Below are 12,978 nucleotides of genomic sequence, written 5' to 3' on the forward strand. Positions count from 1 at the left end.
GGTGATTTTAGGGTGTGATCAAATTACCCCCTTCAACTTTTCTTTTATAGTACACGTACTTAAGTTCACTAACGATTAAAATACAGGGTCGTCAGAGTGTTCCCATTTATGACAAGAGAGATACGGAAGGAAAGAGATTTGTGGATGCTTACCCCAGCTTTCTTGTTTCGTGTGACAGCTGAGTTATGTTCCACATAATCTCTGAGATCTCCAGCAGTCTGAGGCCTTAGCTGTGCATAGAAATACTCCGCAAATAAAGCCACTCCCTTTCATATGTTATTTCTCCACTGCCTTGCAGTCATATCTGGGAGCAGCTCTCGAATAAACTACCAGGTAAATAATTATCGCAGGGTCTTATTTTGGAAGTGCTTCGGCTAAGGTGCACAGTGAACTCCATCCCCGTCAATGTGATTAATCCAAGTCCATACGGGACTACGGTTTTATCATTCAGAGCTCTTTCTTGGAATGGATGCCAAAAGGTTTTCTTTTTGCCAGAATGTTTCAGTTGGTGCAGGCAACACCATGTTCCCTTCAAGCGGAGATCTGTGTGCCGTGGAGAGAACTGTTTGTGAAGGAAGAACTCATCCTGGCAGTTCCTGAAGGTCTTTCTGCTCTTCTGCAAACTGCCTGGTATACTTCTGGTCTAGGCTACCAATGAATCCCATTCCTTGTTTGTTGGCATTTTTATTTATACTGTCTGTGATCGAAAGAGTAACATCTACTGGGTACAGTGAAGGAAAAGAGCTAATTAAATAGGAGAGATTGCATAAACTGAGTTTAACTTCAGGCTGGTAGCAATGGAATATAGAAACATGAGGATCACAGAGGTAGAGACGACTATAGATGAAATGCACACGAATGAATGCATGCATAGCATACAGTAGTCTGTGTATTAGCATGTGTGTGTCTATAGTGAGAGATCTAAAATTATTGCATTCTTACAATGTATTTTTTCTAATATTCTGTTTACGAAAGATTCTCTTTTGAATTATGTCTCAGTTTAAGGAAAGAACATCACCCTATCAAATACTATCAATTTGATTTAAAGGGCTTCGTTAACAAATGTAGCCACTTCATCCATATGTCTCTCAGGTGAAAGGAGCAAAAGTTTCTTTAAATGACACTTTGCAAAGGATTAAAATGTGGAAGAGGCTCCCTTTACAATGTTGTAGTGGAAGAGTTAGATCGTTTTTACATGTGCTATTGATTTGCAATTCGTATTCCAATCTTGATGGATTTGTGATGCCAGCAGAGGCAAGCAGTTGCATTTAAATGTGTCTATTACTCCAGTGTTTATACTATTATTGTGGTGACACCACATTACCTAAGGTGTATAGTCCTGAGCATCAAATAAATGTGTCACTTGACATAGTTTGTTTAAATTAAAAATTGCTCCTTTGGACAGTTAAAAACACGTGCACATGTAGCATGCATCCAATATGTTTAAATGAATGTAGATGTTTGCACTGGGAAAATTCTTCATAGAAAATATATATTGTTCTAATTAACTTTAAAACATGTCAAATATTACAGTTAAAAATATTACCATGTATATTCAGTTTCTAAAAGTTTACTTAAAATCAGTGTTTAAAAACCTTATATGGCCTATTGGAAATATTAGTTCTATCTTTTCATATTTCATAGTTTTTGAAGTTAAATATTCAATTATCTTGTAATATTGGTTATTTTTTAAGAAAACCATGGCATTTATATTACACTGTTTTAAAAAGAATATATATATATATATTGACATAAGGATTTAAGATCTAGGGAAGTTAAAATTTTTTATTAGGAAGAAATTAAAATAAAACCTTTCTAAGCATTATTTTGAAAGTAATTCATTTTTAATATTTCTAGTTTTCACTTTGAAATGTGTGGTATTTATACTACCTCATTTGGATACATAAAAAACATACTCTAGTTTTCTTCCTTTTTTCTTTCACTTTTAATTACTTCAAATGATATGACTGCTAATGTGAGAGTTGTCAAGGGACACCCTGAATGATAAAATGTTTCCTAAAAAGGAGTCCATGAAAACCTATTGTTAATGTACTATGTTCTATGCCATCTGTTCTAGAGAATCAAGTATAAAAAGACTGCATTTGTTAGACATGAGAAAATATTAAATAATTTAAAAAATTATACCAGTAATGTACATCAACTTAGCTCTTAAATTTGAGCAGTAGGTTTAGTGGGAAAAATGTAATTTATAACATGTAAATCAAAAAATGTAATTTATTTTGTGGGTGGAAAAATGTAATTTATAACCAGTTACACACACGTACTGTGACAATACAGGCATGACACTATAAGAAAAGGTTTAAGAGAGCATCCGTTTGAGAAAACCTCATTATTTGTATGTAAAGAACTCCATTACAGTAAATAAAATAGAGCCAGTTGAATAGTTTTGGATAGGGATAAATAGCAGGAGAATAGCAAAGAATTAATTCACTGTACTTTCAGTTTTGACAAACTTCTGGCGGTCATTACATATATTCAAGACAAGTACCCTTTGCCTGAATAAATATCAACCAAAGACTAACACCTAAGACTATGGAAAATTTAGTTTTGAAATAAGTATATACGCATTTCGCCCTTTAAATCCCCCAAACATAAGCTTTCTCAGCAAAGCTGCTTTTTTTTAATGCAATCTACTTTATTTTTCGTCCAATGTCTGCTGCCTTTTAGCGATTTCGATTTCGTTTCCTCAGCCCATTGACATATGTTGCTAGTTCATAGCAAAGCTCCATCTCAGAAATGTCAAACTAAATAAATACGGCAAAATCACAGAAAACAAGGTTATCCTGTGAGCTAAGTTCCCGTATCCTGAATGTTCTGTGTCATCAGCCCACCTGACCTCAGAAAGTCATAACGGCACTTCTCTCGCTCGCCAATGCCCCTGAATTTCAGCACCTTAAAAAAACAAACATTTCTAAGAAACATTTCGGTGTCAAATTTCCCCTCTGCTCCGGCAAGAGAAAACCAGTCATGCTAAAAGTAGGAATGGTGGAATGCATTCAACTTCCTAAATCTTTCACTTGTAAAAAAAAATCAGCGACCATCAAATATTTAAAGAAATAGCTTATTATGTTGTTTATAACTGTACTATGACATTTATAATTTAAATATAACAGCAGTAGTAATTGATGAATGGCAAAGTGAATTGGAATAATAAATTGCTCACCTGAAATTTGTAGAACCATATTAACTTGGAAAGGACTTATTTTAATTTTGTTGTTAATGCCGAGGAGTGAACATCTAGTGTGTAAATGAAATTACAAGCATTCAGTTTTGGAGTTTAACCCCTGAAGGCTTCACTAATACTGATGCTTGTCCTGAAGACCACCTGGTCTGCTGGGCAGATAGGTACTCCAGGCTTCTTAGTAGTAGCATTGCATGGTCCATCTTTATGGGACCTTTCTACTTTTACTTATCATTGTCTATACTTAAAGTGGAAATATTTTAGGTAGCATGCAGTTAGTTCTGTTATTTTATTTAGTCTATGTCTGCCTTTTAATTGGAGTGGTTTTTACATCATATTTAATGTAACTATTGATATATATGTGTGTGTGTGTATATATATATATATATATATATATATATATATATATATATATACTTTAAATAAACCACCTTGCTATATTTTTCTACTTGTTTTATCTGTACTTTGTTCCTTTTTACTCTGTCTTCTTTTGGATTAAGTAACTTTTAGGTTTCCATACTATATCCTGCTAAAGAGGCAGCTAGATTTTACAGGATGTAATGCCAGGTTGCCAAATCACTTGGAAGTGGGTTTGGCACTTGACCTGCTGGTACACACCACAGAGAATGATAATGGCTGATGGCATGGTGTGATATGAAAAGATGAAAATAGGATGATCCCATGTTCTCTTTTTTTCTATTTTGGTGTCATTAATATACAATTACATGAGCAACATTGTGGTTACTAGTGATCCCATGTTCTCTTATGGGAATCTGAGTGACAAAATATGGAGAGGATTTTCCATTCAGCAGTAGGTGCGAAAGCATGCCAATATTACAAATGATTTGAAACTTTGAACGTGAAGGGATATTTCAAGATACAAAGAAGAGGAAAACCTGTATGAGAAGGTACTATGGGAAGGAGATGGCCATTCATGAGTAGCTAGGTCACCCTCTCTTATTCTAATGCTCAGATCTAATCCCACTTCAAGTATATACTAATAATAAGTACATTTTTCTTAAAGTAACTTGAAAAATCCTCTGTTCTTCGAACTAAAAAATCTGAGGTGAGGAGGTATTGCCATTCATAAAGGCACTGTACTTATTTGGTGCTTACTTAAAGCAATGAAAAAGAAAAAGAAAACTCCTCTTGTTTCTTCCATTGTCTAACTAGTATAGAAAAAATATGGGCAAGAAAAAATTAGTATAATTTTTCATATATAAGTATATATTTGGTTATACTTATTAAATGTATAGAAGTATATATTGTTATACTTATTAAATGTATAACTATGGAAGTAACTGTTTATGCTCATCATAAATATTAAAATATTCAATATAATTTAAATAGCGATATACTGACATTTTCTGATGCAAATATGTTGAAATAATTACAGCTGCCTCTCATCAGTCTCTATAATTTTTGTTATGTTCTTTGTTTTTTAAAAAATATAACTGGCACATGTTTAAACGGATGACTGATTATGTAGCTATGAATCAAAATAATTTGTTTTCTTTGAGTCACTTGGATATGAAAAGTAATTAAATAATTCGCCTCATCTGCTAACTGCCTTGAATAAATTTGATCATTGAAGCTCAATTTTACTTTAAGATTGGTCAACACATTAACTCATTTGCTTTCCAGATCATTTCAATTGTTCTTGTTCATGCATTTAAATACCTTAAAACAGTAGTGACATTAGCAACAACTCTACTTTAACAGGGATTTATTAAAGTACTCCTCCCTTGATTCTTTCCTTTGAACTCATTAATTAGAAACTGGCATAATTTAATTCATACATTATATGAAATAGAGTGGTATGAAAAGCCAGAGATGAGGTGTTTTCTCTTTCTTCTTCCTTTTTCTTCTTAATCTTCCATTATTAGTGTATTCTGCGGACTCTCCAGCACTGATTCTGATTTTCACACTAATGTGGAGATTGCTCATCCATACCCATTTCTCTTTGCAGGATTTGAAGGTGAACACTGTGAAATTAACATGAATGAGTGCTTCTCCTTTCCCTGTCAGAATTACGGAGACTGCAAAGATGGAGTCAATAATTTCAGGTAGAAAAAAACAAAAACATGTCTAGATACAAGTTTATGCATCTAGATTTATCTAAATGTATGCAGGCTTATAATTTCAATTGACAAATTGAACAACATACCTGGTTAACAATTTGCAATGCTACGACTGTATGAAACACTACTTTATGTATTTGTATTAATGGAGTTAATAAATTTCTTGTTTAAAAGGTATGTTTGCAGACCCGACTTTTCTGGACCCCTATGTCAACTTGAAACTAATGAGTGTTCCTCTAAACCTTACAAAAGTAATTGCACCTGTGTGGCTCTGACAAACAGGTTACAGACTACATTTTACAGAATCGTTCATTTTATATGAGAAATTTAATAACTAATAAAGTGAATGTACATGTACAAATTAAACTAGACATTCATTGATTAGGATAAAAAAGATTCATTTGCCAGGTCACAGTTGCTCTCTAGGCACCAAGGGCTATGCTTATTTGTCTTAATAGAGGTCCATCATCTAGAATTGCTGTCAAAATTTCTATCTCAAACTGCTTAAATTTCCAGTAGTCTTCTACTATTTCTATCATTTTCTATGACCACCTGGTTTTTGTACTTACAATTCTGTATGTAGTGACATGCATTGAATCATCACCCCTGCAACTGTCAAAGCTTTCAAGGGAACGCTAATCACAAGGCCCACAGGATACAGAAGTGCTTTAAGTTTAAAATGTTGATAAGTCTGAAGGGGTATTTCAAGATCTTCCAGTTGGACTTCCTCCATAATAGCTCTTATTCAAATGTAGAAATTCTATTACTAAATATATTAACTACACTATACATTTAGGGACTATAGGGAAAAACAAAACAAAAGATGGATTTGTGATCCATTTCCCACACCTAAATAATCTTATATGTCTACTGATGGAGTAATGGTATTTTAAAGAGAAATATAAGTTCAGAGCCAATATCCAGTAACTCCTAAAACAGTCTGAATATCTTTCTTTCATTAGTGAGCAGTCATATTGGTGTATGGCTTCTAATTCCTCTGGGGAGGGCTTATCTCCAGCCTATAAAGGACAATCAACCACAGAGCTCGTACACCCTCACCAACACTGGTCTCAGTCCATGAAAAGGCATGGAAGAACCTCAGATGAATTTACTAAATAAAATAAAACAATAAAAAAAAAACTGACATACAGTATGATTTCAGCTATATAACATTCTGGAAAAGGCAAAAAGTTGGGTTTAATAAAGAGATCAGAGCTTTCTACGAGTTAGTGGGGTAAGGAGGGATGAATAGGTAGATATCAGAGCATATTTAGAGCAGTGAAGCCATTCTGTATGATACAGCAGTGGACACCTGTTATTATACATTTTTCAAAACCCATAGAATGTACAATACCAAGAGTGAACCTTAAGGTAAACTATGGCCTTTGGGTGATAAGGATGTGACATGGTAGGTGTATCAGTTATAATAAATGTACCACTCCAGTGGGCGATATTGATAAAGGGGGAGGTTTTTCATATAAAGGGACAGGAGCTATGTAGGAATTCAGTAATTTTTGTTTAATTTTGCTTTGACTTTTAAGCTAATCTAAAAATATATATTTTAAAATGCCAACACAGCAGCCTTTTTTCTTTTCAGCTTGTGCTTGGGCAGGGCCTACCAAGCTCCCTTGGGCTGGTGTCTGAGGCACTAAGCTATTAATGGTACCTGGATAGAAGCTCATGGAAAACTGTGCACTACATATTGGCTGAAATCAGTTTACAGTCAACAGGATATAAGAAAACATAGCCAAAGAATGTAAAGAATCAATTTGAAGAGGAAGAAAAACAAATGGTCAGTAAACAAATAATTAGGGAACATGAAATAAAATGAGATATTGTATGATTTTCCAAGGTGAACCTCATCCACTGCTCATGGGAGAATGAAGAACTATTTTGGGGGAAAAGTTGTAAAGTTCACATGTTTAGATATCCTAGAGAAGATTTTGAACATGGGTACAAGGAGATGTACAAGTTTGTACATTTGCAGTATGTTTTCACTGCTGAAAATTCAAAAACAATCTAAATAAATAAAAACAAAAATGTGATAGAATAATACACAGGAAACTCTATGGTTTTTATTATTAATAAACTATAGGAATATATATCCTTGACTATTTATTGAAATGTATGATTTAATAGAAAAAGAAAGTATAAGAATAATGTATGCAGCATGATAAGTAATGAAATATTTTGTAAGGAATGGACAAATTATCTTGCAGAGTGACTGTCCCATTTTGCATTTCCACCAGCAGTGAATGAGAGACCCTGTTGCTTTACATTCTCATGAGCGTTATTGTCAGTGTTCTGGTTTAGTGGTATAGTGCGTATAGTGGTAGCTCGTTGTTTTGATTTGCATTTCCCTGATGACATATGCTGTGGAGCAGCTTTTCATATGCTTATTTGATCTCTTATCTTTTTTGGTAAGGTGTCCATTAAAATCATTGGCCCATTTTGTAATTGGGTTATTTGTTTTTTATTGTTGAGTTTCAAGAGTTGTTTGTATATTTTGGATAACAAGCATTTATTAGATATGTGTTTTACAAATATTTTCTTCCAGTCTGTGGCTTGTCTTGTTAATTGTCTTTGACAATGTCTTTCACAGAGCAGACATGTTAAATTTTAATGAAGTCCAGCTTATCATTTTTTTCATGGATCATGTTCTTGGTTTCATATCTAAAATGATAACCCAACCCAAAGCCATCTAGATTTTCTCCTTGGTTATCTTCCAGGATTTTTATAATTTTCCATTTTGTATTAGGTATGTGATCCATTTTGAGTTAATTTGTATGAAAGATGTAAGGTCTGAGCCAACAGTCTTTTTTTTTTCCTCTAATGCATATAGATATCCACTTGTTCTGTCACCATTGGTTGAACAGACCATCTTTTCCCCATTGAATTGCCTTTGGCAAATTTCATTGTCAAAGGGCAGCTGACAATATTCATCTGGTTCTATTTCTGGGCTCTCTATTCTGTTCCATTCATCTGTCTATTCTTCTGACAATACCACACTGTCTTGGTTACTGTAACTTTACAGTAAGTCTTGAAGTCAGGCAGTGTTAGTCTTCCAAACCTGTTCTTCTCTTCGACTTTGTATTCTGGGTCTTTTACCTCTCCACACATAAACTTTAGAATCATTTTGTCAACATGCACAAAATAACTTGCTGGGATTTTGATTTTGATTTCATTGAATCTAGAGAAGTGGGTAGAACTGACATCTTGATAGTATAGCCTTCCTATCTATGAACATGAAATATCTCTCCATTTATTTTTTCTTTGATTTTGTTGATAAAAATCAAAGTTTACAAATTTATAGAGTTTTGTAATTTTCATCATATGAATCATATGCATATATTGTTAGATTAATACCTACATATTTCATTTTGGAAGTACTAATATAATATTTAATAAAATATTAAAAACATATTTTGAAGAATGCATACCAACCTAAAAATAATGATTTATTCTTGGTGGATGGAATAGAGAACAATAAGCCTGAATGTATACAAAGGGGTTTCAGACATATGTTATGTACATTTTCCTTAAAATTTCTTTAGCATCTTGGAAAAATATTAAGATACGTTACATATGGATGATGGGTTTATGGGTGTGGTTTATTCTTTCTTCAAAAAATTACTTTGTTTACATTGTTATAATGAAAGCCATTTTCCATGCCTTAAAATATTTCAAAGACAAAAACATCTATAAACAGCTGAATAATGAGTCATCGCATTTTAATATCCCATGTTTTATAAGAATGTTTTTTGATATACACAATTTTCTGCCAGTGTGTTTCTAGCATATTGGTATGAACTTACTTATTAAAAATTTTTAAATAATCTAACAGCTCATTTAGAATCAACTGTATATTTAGTACAAATTAAACTATACACAAACAGGAAAATATTAAAAATAGTAATACTACATAATATACTTCATGATTACAACATTATCTATGTTCTTATTCTGTTCCATATTCTATTTTGGTCACTGAAACTGAGGCCTGCAACAATTAATAGTTAATCCTAATCACATGATTTAAAGATGAATTCTTTAGGATGTTACAGCAGACAGATTACAGCCCTGATTCATCTGCAAAGCTATTGCAAACCTGGACACTGAAATTGACATTTTCTGACATTTAATAACATGTTACTCAGTAGAACTAATGTCTTTTTTAAGCAAAAATCATCCATTCATTTAGGTCGTTGACAATAATATTGATCTACTGAAAATGTATATTCAACAGACAATCACTAGAACAATTAGAGTAACAGTGGCTGGTCCATTCAAAGGATATAGAAGGAGAGAAATTTCCAAGTGTTTTGCTGACATGATAATCATGACTAAATTATTATCAAGAAGAATTAGTGACCAATCAGCATGTGATGTTCTTGAGTTAAGCTGTTTTTTACTGTTCAATACTGAAAATAACTAATGTGCATTTAACAAAAAGACAAAAAAATGTACATTCTTATATACACTGCCTACAAACCAATTATTAATGCAAATGACTTATATTGTAGTGACACCTTTCCATAACAACACTGATTTAGGTTAAATCAACATTACATGATGCAAAATTATAACGACTTACAAAGACTTGAAGACAATCACTCTCTGGAACAAATACAATGGGCAGGAAAAGTTGGTTTACTTTTTTATTTTCTTGCTTGCTTGATAAGCACAGAATATACAACATTTTAAAGCATAGCATCTTAAAATGCTAGAAAAGTTGAAAGACACTAAACAGGCTTTGCATATCATAACATTCAGTATCCTCTCAGATTAATATTAAATCTGATAGTTTTATCCATATGTAACTTCTAAAAGTACTGGTTTATGTTTTCATTATATACATTTGCATACTTAAATATCCCTGTACCAATTAAAACATGAAAAAATGAAGAACAAATAATGTTTTATGTATCTTATAATTGATTAAAAATTTTAAATATTATCTAAAAATTTATTTCACTTCATAGAATTTAACATCAGACTCTTTATTCAGAATATATATGTATTACAAATATAAAACAGATTTTTCATGTTCTGATTAAGAAATACCATTCGTTATAAAGAACTGTAGTTCAGGGGTGCACTATAGTGTCACAAGAAAGAGGTATAAGTTGCTTTAAACCACATTATAAATTCTTTCAAAATTTGAATTCCTATAACATAGGATAAGTTCTAATAATAAAGTGTCACCAGTGACAATTTATGATTTTATCTTTCTCTTTTGATTTTAGGTTTTTATAAAGTGATCTATTGAAAGAAATATACATCAAATCTTAATATTACAAATACAAAATACATTTTTAAATTAAAACTCTCATTAAAATCTGTATTACATCTCTGATCTTGTGATATGATTTAACCAATATATCAGTTGTATTATAAAATAACTCAGCTTTCTAGAAGGATAAAAACAATTCCTCTACTTATTAATTTATTTTTCACTAGAAATAAGTTGAAAACAAAAAAAAGAAATAATGTAAAGAATCATATAAAGCAGAGGCTCATTTTAGGGCTCTAAATATGCCCCTTTACTTGCATTTTTCTATCTCCTTCAACTATGGCAATATACTTCATGAAAATTAGAATTACTCTTCTCTATATCTAACACACTGAATTTTCTTCAGAAGTCACTTGTTAAAATGCATTTCAGTGATTAGAAAAGTATCTTGAAAACCTATGTGGAAAATTTTAGGTCACTATCAAATTAAAAGAAATTAGAACAAATGTTCAATACCATGACAACTTATTTAATTCCACTAAACTTTTGAAATAAAAGTCTTGAATTTAAATTAGAAATTTACATTTCATCAAAAATATATTATATCACTCAACGGTCTTAATTATTCCTTGTAGACCAACATGACATTACACATTCAACTTCTTTAATGAGAACTAATACAAAATCCTACTTTCTTTATAATTAACCAAACCTTTTCTGTCACATTCTGTAGCAGTTAGCTCTGTTTTTATAGGACTTCACAACTTCCTCTGTTGACATATTTTTACTGTAAAGTTTACATGTCAATGCCCTAACTTCTCTAAGAGGCTTTCAAAAATAAGCCCATGCCTTATTCACGCCTGCATCTGAGAATATCGCTAATGTCTGGTACTCAATCAGTTAATGTGTGATGAGTGTGTAAAAGTGGAGCATGGGTATGTAAGCTTTCTGGTGGTTATATTGTCACTGGTAATTACAATTTTGTCAAAACTGAAGTTAAATTGGAAGAATTCCCTTGGAAAATCAAAATCAAAATTGTCTGAGAAGCATTACAAGGGAACTTGGTAATACCTTTTTCACCTAGATTTCTACAAGAGTGGAGGGAAAAAAACACACAACTATGTAGAGCTTGTTTTGCTAAATGCACTCAAGTTAAATTCATCTATGGAAATTAGGTTCCATGTTTTCATTTTTTTTCCTATGAATATGGAAGTTAGGAAAGACTAAATCATCTCTTTCCCTTCTCCTAACATGATTTACTGCTTTTATCATCCATTATTTTGTTGTTAATTTTAGTGATGTAACTTTTTACATATGCATAACTAAAACTAGTCACAATTCCACCTCAGGAGAGTTGGTCTTTTATCTTCTAGCAAACAGATACAGACTGACTAGCTGTTACGACTCAGTTTCAATATGTTGAAACAAAAACATGTGCAGTACAATATCCAGGAATAGACTGAAAATAAATTCAGGGTGATTCATGAGTCGTCAGAGGCTGGTGTATAGGAAAAAGAAGGGAGAGTTGGACACTGAAAGGGCATCAGAGGAAGTTTCTGGAAAGCATTCTCAGTAGCAAAACTTTTGAGAGTCACTCCCTCTATTAAGTGCATGATACTTTTTCAATATCTCTCAATATGATTGAACACTAATGAGAACATTTTTGCTAAAAGAAAAATTTTTTTTTAATTGAGAGGGCTTTGATATCAGAAAAATATCATTCAGTCCTTGAACAGAATAATCAATTTTCAACATAGACTATGTTAAAGGATTATGTATCATATAATAACAAAATTAATAAAATTTTGAAATAAGTTCAGTAGTATTTATCAAAGTTTCACTAATTATTTACCCAAACACGCTCTTTTTTAAAAAACTTCCTACATAACTTTTTAAGGGGAAAAGTATCTAGAAGGTTGATGGAGGAGGTCATCCAGAGGACATGACCTCCAATTGACCTGTGAGCTGAACCGTGGCAATTTAAGGCTACTCACCTCCATCGCCCCGGGGCCCTGTCCTTGAAGTCTATGCTCCACCCCTGTGCCCACATGAGGAGCCTGTTCAATGAGGAAGCCTTGAGGGAGTAATGGGTTGTTGAGACCATCTGAATTGTCTACCTGACTGAACCTCATTACTGTCGCTACCCTCCTTCACCTCCTAATGTAGCCTCTGTATGAACTCTTAAGATTCTGGCTGGTAGGTTGCAGCTGTTCTTGCAGTTGCCTAAGATGAACCTAGTAGGTATGTTCCCTTGCTTATTAAACCTGCCACCTACCCACCTAGGGTGGTCTGCCCCTTTCTTTGGTCTCTCCTCACACTCCATGTAGTGGAGGCCAGTTTCCACTTTACTTGGGGAACTCTTGAGATTTTGAACCAACAAAGTGAGTTGTAATTTCTTCAAAGAAAAAAAACAAAACAAAACAGAAACATCACCACTTATTTAAGTTAAATGTCTGAAATTT

At 32.7% G+C, this 12,978-nt stretch overlaps 1 protein-coding gene across 1 annotated transcript in view; it reads left to right on the plus strand.

The window, feature by feature from the left end:
- Nucleotides 1-12,978, plus strand: part of EYS (eyes shut homolog) — a 1,533,253-nt gene that overhangs the window by 587,070 nt on the left and 933,205 nt on the right. The window contains 2 exon segments of the mRNA XM_073224289.1: nucleotides 5,172-5,268; nucleotides 5,458-5,565. Of these exon segments, the coding sequence (XP_073080390.1) occupies nucleotides 5,172-5,268; nucleotides 5,458-5,565 (205 nt within the window).

This window comes from Manis javanica, chromosome 16 (assembly GCF_040802235.1).
Source record: "Manis javanica isolate MJ-LG chromosome 16, MJ_LKY, whole genome shotgun sequence".
NCBI classification, from domain to species: domain Eukaryota; kingdom Metazoa; phylum Chordata; class Mammalia; order Pholidota; family Manidae; genus Manis; species Manis javanica.